Raw genomic sequence first — 13696 nt, forward strand, 5'->3', positions numbered from 1 at the left:
TTAATGCTTTATTATGAAGCTGTTGCTGTCTTAATACAGAATTGTAGGATAGAATCACAGAAATATTTTGGGAAAGAAACTGGTGAAATATTAATTCCTTATTCCAAACAGCAATTAAATTGGTTATTGCAAAACAGTGATGTTTGGCCTTTTGAATGTGCAAATTCATTAGGCAAAATTGATAATCATTATCCAAAAAACAAGTTGTTAAATTTGCCTCGATGCATGCTTTTGTATTCCCCATAAATTTACACATGCAGCCCATAGAGAATGCACTTACTGTATTCACAGATGCCTCATCTAATGGGAAGGCAGCATATGTGATTGGATCACATGTTCATTCTCTTGAGTTTCCCCTCACTTTAGCACAGATAATTGAACTATGTGCTGTAGCTGCTGTTTTTGAAATGCTGAAAAATCAAGCTTTTAATTTGTATACATATATATATATATATGTATATATATACCAGTATACTATGATATATATATATGTATATATTTATATATATATATATATACATATATATATATATATATATATATATATATATATCATAGTATCTGTGAATACAGTAAGTGCGTTCTCTATGGGCTGCATGTGTAAATTTATGGGGAATACAAAAGCATGCATCGAGGCAAATTTAACAACCCACCCACCTCTGCTTCCTGGCCCTGGCATTCCCCTTGTACTGGGGGAGGGTATAGGGGACTTTCAGAATAACATTTGAAATGTAAATGAAGAAAATGTCTAATAAAACACAAATTTTTGGTGTACAGAGATATGAATTCCCCTTTTTATTTTTTGAAGATTGTTCTACAATACCTGTTTAGTATTTACCTTATTAGTTCCCTATCTGATTTAAGATCAGTAAAGATCCTTTCCCAATCTGTTGGTGGCCTTTTTGTTTTATTGACATATCTTTTGCCTTACAGAAGCTTTGCAGTTTTATGAGGTCCCATGTCGATTCTCAATCTTACAGCACAAGCCATTGCTGTTTTGTTCAGGAATTTTTCCCCTGTGCCCATTTCTTTGAGGCTTTTCCCCACTTTCTGCTCTATAAGTTTCAGTGTCTCTAGTTTTATGTGGACTTCCTTGATCCACTTAGACTTGAGCTTTGTACAAGGAGATAAGAACGGATCAGTTCACATTCTTCTACATGATAACTGTCAGTTAAGCCAGCACCACACCTAACTGCACCTGACAAATGCACTATCTTCCTAAGCTTGTATGTTTTGCAAACAATTGAGTTTCCTATGTACAACAACCAAATATCCAGTAAGAAAGTTTTTAAATTTAATACAGTTTAGATTTAACAATGCTCCCTTTACAATTTGTGCCCACCACACTTGCTCTGTCTTGGACTCAAGGGGATGCTTTCTCTTTTCTTTTCTTGTGAGAATCTTGACGTCACATTAGTTTCTGCATGTGGAACAAGTTAAAGGGTCTAGCAGATCACTAGTGTTCAGCTCATGTCCTGAAAACCTCCACCCTCCACAGAGTACTGGAGGCTTCCTTAGAAGGTTCCATCCCTTTCCTCCAGCCCATGTAAACATCACAGGGTCTGAACTTTCATAGCCTACTCGTACATGTGGAATAGGGAAGGCCAAGTTCTTGGAGCATGTTCTTGTTCAATAATGTCTTCATTATGCTTTACCCTATGTTTTCCATATAATTTTTAGATTAGCTTGTCAAAGGGCCAGGTAAAAATACAGCTGGAAATTTGATTACAGTTCCATTGAACTGAAAGATGCAGTGGGAATAGCTTCAGATGTTTATAAAATGGATGACTCACTTATCATTCCAAAGTGCAGCTTATAAATCAACATTCGGTCACCAGAGGTCAATGCATCAGGATCACAGATAACTCAGATCCACCCTCATATTCTTACTATTTAACAACTAACAGTAAATTTCTTCTTTGCTGACTCATTTTTTTTTTAAAAAAAATACTTATTTAATGTACTTGAGTAACACTGTAGCTGTTCTCTTTCTTTTTTCTTTTCTTTTCTTTTTTTTTTTTGAGAAAAGCATTATATTTCCTGCATAGAGGAAGTTACCTGAGTCCCTAACCAGACATTGACCCCAGATGAGTTATTTAATATTCTCAAGCCTGGTTTTCTCATTGTCGAAGGGATGATAAGATCTACATTATTATTTTTTTCATTTTTTCTTTTATTGGATACTTTCTTTATTTAAATTCCAAATGTTATTCCCTTTCCATGTCCCCCGTCCAGAATCCCCATCCCAAACCCCTTCCCCCTGCCTCTCTACCACTTACCCACCCACTTCTGCTTTTTGTTTTTTTTTTTCCATGTCTTCTTTTTCTTTTCTTTTTTTAATTTATTTTTTATTAGACATTTTCTTTATATAGATTTCAAATGCTATCCCGAAAGTTCCCTATACCTTCCCCCCCGCCCTGCTCCCCTTCCTACCCACTCCCACTTCTTGGCCCTGGCATTCCCCTGTACTGGAGCATATAAAGTTTGCAATACCAAGCAGCCTCTCTTCCCAGTGATGGCTGACTAGGCCATCTTCTGTGTAGCTGTTCTTATATACCCCAGAAGGGCGCATCCAATCCCATTACAGATGGATATGAACCACCTTGTGGTTACTGTAAATTGAACTCAGGAAGTCTGGAAGAACAGTGTTCTTAACTGCTGAGCCATCTCTCCAGCCCTTGCTATCTCTCTCTCTCTCTCTCTCTCTCTCTCTCTCTCTCTCTCTCTCTCTCTCTCTCTCTCTCTCTCTGCTGCTGTTGTTAAACAGTTTCATTTTTTGACTTTCAGCTTTGTTTGTTTGTTTGTTTTTAAATAACTTAAAGGTCACACTGCTAAGTTGGTGTACTATGTACAGATCCTGCAGAATGAGTATGAAGAGATACAAATTAGTCATGCCAAAAAATATTGACTAGAGTACAGAGACATCTTCATAAATACATATAAAATTCTTATGAAGATAGAGGGGATTGCCAGGTTTTCTGAGACACTTTCCAAAGTTATTCAAGGCACAAAATATACACTATTGTGAATATACATATTCTAGCCTTTGTGCCTCTAACACAGCCCAAAGATTTGGCTTCTTGGCTATTATAACACTAAATATACTGAATGAAATGGTTTCTTGGGTGAAAAGCCAGACCAATAACCATCATGTAGATAATTACTCGAAAATATGGAGAATACAAATACAAGCACTTTATTTTAAAAAGCAAACACAAAAGATCATGTAAATCCAAAAGTGTTAACTGTTTCAAGCTTCCATTTTGGATCATTTAGAATCTACACAAGTTGGTTCCCAGCTTATCCATCACTAGTCTGTACTAAGGAAAATGATTCTAAAAGTTAACATCGTTTTCAGTATTTAAAAAATATGTAAAAAGTATGTAAAAGCCTCGAGAGACCAATAATATCCAATAGCTTCAAAAGATAAACTAAAGACCCTTCAATGTAATCAACTTTACCAACATCTGCCCAGGGCTGTTTAATAGTTACAAGGAAAATATTCTCACTATAATTTTTTATAGCATAGCAAGTAGGAAGTTGATGTAGGAGATGTAGAAGGGCAAAGAGAATTCAGAAAGTCTTTCTCTTATGTAACTTTTACTTTAGAATCATCAAAAAGCAACCACTTGCCCTCATACTCCTTTAAGTTTTGCACTACATAGGAAATTTCATTCTCAAGTCCATTTATGTTAACGCATGTTTGGTCACTGGAGTCTTCATTCCTGTCAGATTTGTGGGTCCCATTATTATCATTAGTTTCAGAATTTCTATTGTCAGTGAATGGTGTCCCAACCATTCAGGATTAGATGCTTTGTTGGGCAGCTCATAATCTGCTTTGCTCTTTTGTCCTCCAACAAGTCCAATACCTTCTACATTTTTTGTTTGTTGTTGTTCAAAACCTTACTTGGCTGGCCTTTTCCACCAAATCTAATTGATACTTCATTGTCATAATTTTCAGCCACCCCCTTGCTTCCTCCTCATTCAGTGGCTCTGGCTTACCTATTTTACACATCTGGTCAACCACAAACTTCCCCTTATCGAGTTCTAGACTGTTAAGGTCAGTGACTTTAACAGATGCAGTAGAGTTAGTGCCCACTACTAATAGTAAGGCCACTGTGTATTGCAACAGCAAATAATCCATAGCTGTCATTAGTTGGCTTGGTGCCCCATTCTTCTAGTGACAGCTTAAGAGGTATCAACAAAGGCGTGTTGGTCTTGGAAAATCCACCACCATAACAATCAAACTCCACTAGCAGCAAAGCACTTCAGACGAATAGTGATTATAGGCATTTTGTCAACAAGAGACTTCGCTCTGCTTCCGTATAATAATGTCAATTTTCACAGAAATATTTAACCTCTCCTACAATTCTCCACTGAAACAAGGTTTCATTTCATTTCTCTCAAGGTCTTCGTTTCAACAGGAATAGCTGACTCACTCATTAGAATTCTAATTAGAATCTAATGCCTACTTAAAATCTACAGATCCAGAATTACATCATCCATTAAACATGGATCTATACTTTGACTCCTAAAATTATTCTCAGTATGATTCTTTGTGGGTATCTTAGACAAGGAAAGGTTTTCCTCTGGCTCAGGGACCACAGCTGTGGCCTCTAGTAGGTGTCTGTGACTAAGGAACAGAAAAGAACTACAAATCCCGGCAGGCCTCGCGGCACCGGCTTCTGTAGGCGCTCTAGTGGCGAAAGCACGTTTCCTGGGATTTGGGTTCCGGGCTGCGCGGGGCAGCTTCCCTACCCTTCGGTGAGTAGCACCCGCGCACAGAGCCCTGGCCAACCCCGCTGCCAGATCGTGCGGGACGTGGAGAGCGGTGGGTCCGGTGCAGTTGTGCTCCGCGACGTTTGAGCTCAGGCTCTGCTGCCCAGACGAAGCTGGGAGGAAACTGGAGCCTGTGACCCTGTCACCCTAGCCGGCGAAACCACGTGGTTCAGGTGACTCGCAGTGCCCCGCCCACTTGGCTGAGATTCTCTCGCTCCGTGCCCTAGAGGTCCTTAGCGTGGACTGGCCACTTGGGTGGCTCAACCTTGCGTGCCCTGGAGTAGGCAAAGGTGGAGAGGGGCTACGAGTGGCCCCGCCGGCAGCCTTCATACATCGGTGACCTTGTGGGCTCCCACGCAGAGGTAGCTGGGGCGGTGAGCATGGAGTGGTGAAGAGCAGGGGCCTCCCCAGAAGTCAGGTCACCTAGGCTTGCTACAGGCTCCAGTCTCCTTAACTCCCCGGTACCTTGGAGACTTCCAGTGCTTCCAGCAGATGTGCGGAGAGAAGACTCTCTTAGTACAGCTGTCCCAGACTTCGTTCACATTTACTTGCCACGAAAGTGAGAAGCTTAGTTGGCGCTTAGTTGGCGCTCAAGAAATAGTTGGGAAATTGCTAGGAATTGGATTTTGTCCTGTGACAATTTTTCTTTAAGCGTCTTCTTGTCACTGGTTCACAGGCTGTGTGTATGTAGTGTGCAGCAGAGTGATGTGGAGGGCTTGTTACTACACAGAATTCAGCCCACTCTCCCTTTAAACTTCTGATTTTAGTGTGATATTTGAACTCTGGGATCGGCATATCCAACATAATCCAGGAGATGCCATGTCGCTACCCTGGGGACTCTAAGTTTGAATGCTATTTTATAAGGAAAAGTCCATATCGATTTGTCACACTGGGTTATGGTGTGTGTGGGTGGGTGGTTGTGTCCCTGTGGCTAGCTTCGATATTGTAGTTGTAGCACTCATGGCACCTGCTTTATACACTGCAACCAACCCCATTACTTTATGTACATATATCCATGTAGTTTTTCCACCTGGGTCCTTTTTATCCTGGATTATATTCTTGCTTATTTTACTATGATATTTGGCTGATACTCAACGGGCCTTATGGTGTGAGATTTTAAATTCTGAGAGAATTTATTACATTTTATTTCTTTCCAAACATACCCTCTCAGTCCCCTTTTTGTCAGAGACTGGTCTGGTGAATGGCTAGAGTGCTTGGTATAGCCATCCATCCCTGTCTTGTCTCCCAGTAGGACACACCCTGGGTTACCTAGGACTCAAAGTCCGAGACAGAGAACCACTGGCCACTCCAGCCAATTCCTTGTTCATATGCACTCTGTTGGCGGCACAGACACACCTGGACTCTAGCATTTGTTTCCTTGGCTCCTTTGGGCAATTTCTTCTACTGCCTTGTCTGTAAAGTGAAGCTCCAGTGGTCTGTACTTGAGAATCTAGTTGTGCAAGTTATGTGAGCTATTTATTTGAGCGCTTCTGGAAGATCACTCACTTCTCTTACCTGCTGCCTGCTGCTCTTGCCCTTGAGTTGTTAGTCCCCCTTCCTAAGATGAGCCGAGTGGAAGAAGGTTTCTCTTGTCCTGGGGGAGATTTATCTTCTTTATCTGCTGAGAAACCTTGGCATTGGTCTGGGATTCCTTAGTTTAATTACTATTGATCCAAGCAAGTTCTGGCCATTACACACTAAGAAGTGTAGTTAAAACTCACTCTTGCATTGAATGCTACCTATCTGTAGGATGGGGAAGACTGGGAGCCTCCTCAGGCCATGTTCCTGGGCATGGATTCATCATGTCTGCTTTCTCCAAGAGTATATTTGGGTCTTTTCTGGTTTGGAAAGTGTTCCAGAAAGAAAAACAAAAACAAAATGTATATTTGCCCAATAATCTCTGTAGGAAATGGAAGGTAGCCAGGGTCACTGCTGGGGACAAATAGAGTTTTCTTCCTAAATGACTTCCTTCAGCAGGGTTCTCTTCTTCACCGAGGTGGTGTGGAGGTGGGGGTGAGTGGGGATGTAATTTCAGACCTGCATTCTCAGGGTGTCACCTGAGAAGGAGCAGGGAGTAGATGGTAGTTGGGAAGTCTGTTTACATAAGTGCTTGGTTTCTTCGTTAGTTCTATCCTTGAGATGGGCTTTTAAAAGAGGATTTATTTATTTTGATTTCATGTGCATTGTCTGCATGCAGGTCTGATCTCTTGAAACTGGAGTTACAGACAGTTGTGAGCAGCCGTGTGTGCTCTTAAATGTTGAACAAACTCTCCAGCCCCCAAGATGGACATTTTTAATTGATCACCAACTTCCACTTCTCCAGCTTCCTGAACACATGGATTCATGAGGAACTGGGGCGTCTCCTCTGGCCCCGAGACAGAGTTCACTCATTGATTTGATGATTAAGCAGCTATAGCACTGCTTCGGGCTCAAATGTGTTATTTCTAGTGAGGACTATTGCTTGATCTTTGACATGCTATTGATTTCCAGAGCTCCAGACACTGCCTTCCACAGACTTGGCTCTCTTGGGGCTTGGTTGCAGGTCAGAAATGAGAGTTTCTGTCTGCAGCAGTTGTATTTACTTCAAGCCAGTAGCAAGGACCTTAGTGACTTGAGGTCCATCCCTATAAAAGAGATGTCATTAAAAAAAAGAGAGAGAAGATGGGGCTGGGGAGATGGCTTATGGATGTGAGCTCAGACTTGTTGCTTATTCATGGGTCTTGAGTTTGGTTCTTAGAACCCACACTGGGTGGCTCCCAAGTGTAACTCTAGCCCTAGGGCATCTGATAAGCCCCTTCTGACCTCCATGGGGACCTGTGTACATGCACATACACTTATACACAAACACACATAGAGATACAGACACAAGCACAGGTACAGATACACAGACATAGAAGCACAGATACAGTCACATATAAAAATATATGCAGGCACACATAGACATAACAAAAACAGATACACACACACACACATACAGACAAGCACACATACCCAGATACACCCAGATACAAACACAAAGACAAAAACAGAAGTACATAACACTTACAAAGGCACAGACACACATGGCCACATGCACACACAGGCTAAAATATATCTTTAAAAAAAAAAAAGCCTGTCCACATCACTCCCTGCCTGCCACTTTGCTAGCTGAGCCACCCTGGCCTGAGTTCTCACCTTTTCTGTGCCTTGAGTGCCTCAGTGTCCTCATTTATACCTGAGAGGATGACACTTGATACCTCATCTTACTGTTCTGTGTGGATAAGTAACAAGGTGAGTGTGCTCTGCGGTGGGATTAAAGGTGTGTGCCACCAGACCCCATGTGTGTGGAGGGACTCTAAAGATTAGTTATTGCTAATAATATTACCTAGTGATGAGGTTTTAGGTTCTTGGTAGGCTCAGACCTCATGTAAGAGGTGTGGCTTCATGAGAGGTAACTCAGGTGAAAGGCAAGGCAAGGAAACAGAACAGGGCAGGAGACTCATTAGCAGAAGCTTTAATAATGAAAGGTAGTTTTCATTGGCAGACATATTTTACACATGACAGGCCTTTTAACATACCCTGAGGGAAGCAGCTCATCTGCATGTTGAAGGCTCTGACACCTTACGGAAAACTCCAACTCCAATCTATGTAGACACAGTTGGGCTCTTATATGAGAGATTTTTATGGATTTCAATCCTCACCACTTTTATTATGGAGGACATTTGTTTGAAAATGGGGTTGCCTCCCTGTTCCTTTGATATATGCAGAGCTAGTGTCAAGGGTAGACCAGAGTGCATGCAGTCCATTAGGAGCTGCTGTGGAGGATGCTACAGCAGGAGGGTGGGGTTCAGAGGAGCACAGGTTGGGAGGCAGTGTGGGAGTCATGGGAGCACAATGGCTATTGAGTTGGAGGCCCAAGGTATATTCATCTAGAGAAACTGTGCTGTTCTTGGTTCTACCAGGTCTCATGGGGTATAGTTGATCCATTTATTGATTAATTCAGTTAGTAAAGTTTTTGGATGACCTATGGTGTGTTAGTCTACAGTCTGGCATGTGACTTTCTGGGGACCATATTTGGCCAGGCCCATTGCTTTGCATGTCTCTTTTGGTTGTTTTGGGTTAGAATAGAGTTGACAATAGTTGCCTCAGAGGTGAGGTAGCATACAAAGCTACAAGTAGTTACTCTGGGTGTGTACCTTTTGGTATGGTGGAAACTAGCAAGTTGGAATAGAGTGAGTAGAAGGTAGGGAGGAAGGGCCAGAGGTCCTTTGGAAATCTGGAAGGCAGATCTGTTAAGACTCTTCATGAGTGAGTTGAGATTTTTGGATAGCTGAGAGCACAGAAGGAAATAGTTGGACTTAAGTTTCCACATTATGAATCAATTCAGGGAGCCTGAAGGTGGTGGTGAGTTTGGGGCCAACCTTGTCTACCTAGTGAGATCCAGGCCAGCTAGGGCTGCATAGACTCTGTCTGAAATTAGTCAACCAACCAGATGATCAACCAACCAACCAACCAACCCACCAACCAACCCAGGCACCTACCAGGGGGAGAGAATTACTCTGATAGTTGAGTCATGGTGTTTACCTCTGATTTAGTCTTGAGGTCTTAGAAGAATGACTGTATCTTATGGTTCCATGCTGCCATGGCCAAGGCAACTTTTATAAAGGAAAATATTTAACTGGGACTGGCTTGCAGTTCAGAGGTCCAGTCCATTTTCATCATGGAAGGAAGATGGCAGCATGGAGGCAGACATGGTTCTGGAGAGGTAGCTGAGAGTTGTACATGCAGATTGGGAGGTAGCAGGAAGAGAGAGACACTGGGCCTAGCTTAAGCATTTGAAATCCGGAGTCCACCTCCAAAGACATACTTCCTTCAACAAGGCTACACCTCCAAGGTCTCTCTCAAGTGGCACTACTATCTAAGGACCTCTTATTCAAAAATATGAGCCTATGGAGCCATTCATATTAAATCCATGAGAGGCTATATCGTAATAGCTCTTTTTCTCATTGTTATATTGTTTGATATAAACTAAATGAGGAGGAATTTATTTTACTCATAGTTTCACATCAGGGTGATTTGTCGCCCTATGCTCTTGGACAGAGCATCATGGACAGAGAAGCATGTGGCAGAGGCTGCTCCTCTCTTGGTGGACAGGAAGTGAGAGTGAGAGATTGGCCAGGACCAGTCCAGCCTTCAGTCTTGCTTTTTCCAACTATGTCCTATCTCTTTACTTTGCTTGAACCTCCCAAAACATTGCCAGCAGCTGGGGCCCAGGTGTTTGACACATGAGCCTGTAAGGGAACAACATTTCTTTTTTTTTTTTTTTTTTCTTTTTTTTTTTTTTATATTTTTATTACATATTTTCCTCAATTACATTTCCAATACTATCCCAAAAGTCCCCCATAGCGCCCCCCACTTCCCTACCCACCCATTCCCATTCTTTTGGCCCTGGCATTCCCCTATATTGGGGCATATAAAGTTTGCAAGTCCAATGGGCCTCTCTTTCCATTGATGGCTGACTAGGCCATCTTTCGATACATATGCAGCTAGAGACAAGAGCTCCGGGGTTCTAGTTAGTACATCATGTTGTTCCAACAATAGGGTTGCAGATCCCTTTAGCTCCTTGGGTACTTACTCTAGCTTCTCCATTGGGAGCCCTGTGATACATCCAATAGCTGACTGTGAACATCCACTCCTGTGTTTGCTAGGCCCCAGCATCGTCTCACAAGAGACAGCTATATTTGGGTCCTTTCAGCAAAATCTTGCTAGTGTATGCAATGGTGTCAGCGTTTAGAAGTTGATTATGGGATGGATCCCTGGATATGGCAGTCTCTAAATGGTCCATCCTTTCATCACCGCTACGAACTTTGTCTCTGTAACTCCTTCCCTGGGTGTTTTGTTCCCAATTCTGAGAAGGTGCACAGTGTCCACACTTTGGTCTTCATTCTTCTTGAGTTTCATGCGTTTAGCAAATTGTATCTTAAATCTTGGGTATCCTAAGTTTTGGGCTAATATCCACTTATCAGTGAATACATATTGTGTGAGTTCTTTTGTGATTGTGTTACTTCACTCAAGATGATGCCCTCCAGGTCCATCCATTTGGCTAGGAATTTCATAAATTCATTCTTTTTAATAGCTTGGGAACAACATTTCTTATTAAAATCATAGGAGTGGTCATCAGGTGGAGTGAATGCCTGTAGTATTCTTATGTCTGTGTACACTTGGGATGTAGGTAAAGAAGGATGTTTGATAACTTGAGCTTTTGAGTAAAATCACCCAGTATTTTATTCACAGATGGAATCTTACAGCTGATTTGGTGGTTCAGCGGGCCATAGCATGGGGTCTAGCAACCTGCTTTTTGAAATGACACAAAGGCCGATTTCTGTTCAGGTGTTCTTCTGACCTTACGTATGCTGTGCTGCTACTCTGGTGATTCGAATGAGAGGGCCTCCCTACCCCCATGTAGGCTGCTCATCAATTTGAATGTTTGGTTTTCAGTTGGTAGATTGTTTAGGCAGGATTAGGAGGTGTGGCCTTGTTGGAGGAAGTCTGTCATTAAAGGTGAGCTTTGAGGTTACTTTCAAAAGTCCACTTCATGCCCAGTCTCTCACTGTCTGCCTCCTGTCTGTGGATCAGTAGCTGCCTCAGCTACTGTTTTAGTGCCAGTCCTGCTTACCTAGTGCTTTGCTCCCTACAATGATGATCCAAGACTTTCCCTCTGAAGCTGTAGGCAAGCCCCTAATTAAATGCTTCATCTGTAAGTTGCCTTGGTCATGGTGTTTCAGTGTTAGAACAGTAACTAAGGCAACAGCGAAAGGAAAAATAACGGAACTGAATGGAAAGTATCGTTGAGTCCATGAAAAGTCGAGGAAGGAGAGAGTGTGGGCTGGAGAGATGGCTTGGCATGTGAGAGTGCTTGCTGCGCTTTCAGAGGACCGGATGTGGTTCCTAGCACCCATGGCTTGCAGCTCATAACTGCCTGCTACTCTGGCTCCAGGGCCTATGACATCTTCTATCTTCCATGGGCCCCTGAACACATCCAGCTCATACAAATATACCTAAATAAAATAAAAATAAATCTTGACAAAAAGAAAGGAATGAAGTAGAACAGGTAGGAAAGGGGGCTGGAGAGATGGCTCAGTGGTTAAGAGCACTGGCTGCTCTTTCAGAGGTCCTGAGTTCAATTCTCAGCAAGCACATGGTGGCTCACAACCATCTGTCATGGGATCTGATGCCCTCTTCGGGTGTGTTTGAAGACAGAGACAGTGTACTCACATATAATAAATAAATAAATCTTAAAAAAAAATAAAAACAGGTAGGAAAAATAGGAATGGTTGAAAGAAGGTGGTAAATTTCCGTACAGATACATGAGCTACATTGAACACAAACCTAGAAAGCTAACTCTCTGCTATTTAAAGAAATGGTATAAGGTCTAAGTGAAACGTGAAAGGATGGAGAAGACGTGCTTTGTGTGTGTTTGAAGAAAAGCCGGCATCTGTATTAGGAAGCACGCGTCTAAATAGACTCTAGAGCAAACCAAGGCAGGGCTGTTCACATCAGCAGCTTCTCCACAGAGAGGAAACCAAATGACAGAGCGGGGTCAGAGCAGAAACCTCCAAGGTGACAACCTGCATCTTGCTGCTGTGTCTCTGGAGGCTTTGCACTGACAGGAGACTTGGTGATGCTCCTTTCTGTCTGGGGCCTGCCCCTTGGCACTTGCAGCTGGGTGAAAGCCTCAAGTGGATACCTAGTACTCAGGGATTGTTGAGGAGGTAGCCTATTGGATTCACTGTCCCCACAGGGCATCTCTCTGTGTAGTCACCTGGAGGATTGAGGAGGTATGAGTAAGGAGAGCACACTCTTTCTGCCCAGTGATATGAGTTTGGTACCCAGTAGGACTCCCAGGACTGTATGTGGACAAATCCAGCATCAATCCTCCTCAGGGAGTGCAGTCTAAGCTGTCTGACTGTAGTAAACATTTTGACTGTCCGCTGGATAAGGAAGAACTCCTGGTTGCTTTTGCTCATCTTCTATTTTGGCAGGGGCTTGGCTACTTCCGACCTGTGGGTCAAGCTAATGGTGCCTGTGGCTGTGTGCTGGTGTAATACTAGTTACACGTGCCAACAGTGAGCACCCTTTCCTATCTAAAAGCACCATCTGGATCCTTTCCCCCTAGATTCTCTGCTTCCTACCACTTCCTGCCAGATCTGAGAGTAGTTTGTATCTTTTTGCTTCTCTGCTACCCCACCCTAGAATTCCACATAGGCAAGACCTGTAGGCTCTTCACCTTCACCGTATCTAGAACAGCAAGCACCTGGTGCTGTTGGAGGAAGGATGTTGGGAGTTGGTTTGTATTAGGTGCCATGCTAAGCCCTTTATGTAATTATTTTACTTCATCTTAATGTTGAGGTGGCATTATCTTGTTTTATAAATGAAGAACCCAAGGTCCCATGAGATTAAGAAAAGGACATGAGGTCATATAGTCTGAGTGGCAGAGCTGGGATTTGGATTCTGGATTGACCCACTCTGAGATTCTTCATTGCTAATCTTTGTTGACCTTCCTTTCCTGCACAGGGTCTGGAGACATGGCCAGAAAGGCTCTCAAGCTTGCTTCGTGGACCAGCGTGGCTCTTGCTGCCTCCGGTGTCTACCTCTACAGTAACAACTATTTGGACCCTAATGACTTTGGCGCTGTCAGGGTGGGCAGAGCTGTTGCTACGGTTGGTTTTTTTCCTTTGGGGTTAGCAGAGGATTTACAGCATTACCTGTAGGTGTTCCGTAGGTGTGGCAAGTGGGCGTGCTCACACATATTGAAATGCCGGCATGTTAGCTCTGTCTATAGTGTGCATCCTCGCAGACCTTCACTCCTGTGCATGCAACCTCAGCTACTCTGCAGTTGAACACAGGATTGTACGAGATCTCTGCTCTGAAGCTGGTA

At 42.8% G+C, this 13696-nt stretch overlaps 1 protein-coding gene across 7 annotated transcripts in view; it reads left to right on the forward strand.

The window, feature by feature from the left end:
* Nucleotides 1-4680: 4680 nt before the first annotated feature.
* The window catches only part of Adck1 (aarF domain containing kinase 1), a 102195-nt gene continuing 93179 nt past the window's right edge, over nucleotides 4681-13696 (forward strand). For 2 of the 7 annotated variants that reach the window (XM_021178947.2, XM_029484869.2), the window contains exons 1-2: nucleotides 4999-5141; nucleotides 13333-13478. In XM_021178947.2, the coding sequence (XP_021034606.1) occupies nucleotides 13344-13478 (135 nt within the window). In that variant the 5' untranslated portion in view covers nucleotides 4999-5141; nucleotides 13333-13343. The other 5 variants (XM_021178948.2, XM_085830581.1, XM_021178949.2 and 2 more) reach the window with 5 other exon arrangements.

The sequence above is a fragment of the Mus caroli genome, unplaced genomic scaffold (assembly GCF_978045245.1).
Source record: "Mus caroli unplaced genomic scaffold, Mus_caroli_1 scaffold_14, whole genome shotgun sequence".
In the NCBI taxonomy this organism is placed as follows: domain Eukaryota; kingdom Metazoa; phylum Chordata; class Mammalia; order Rodentia; family Muridae; genus Mus; species Mus caroli.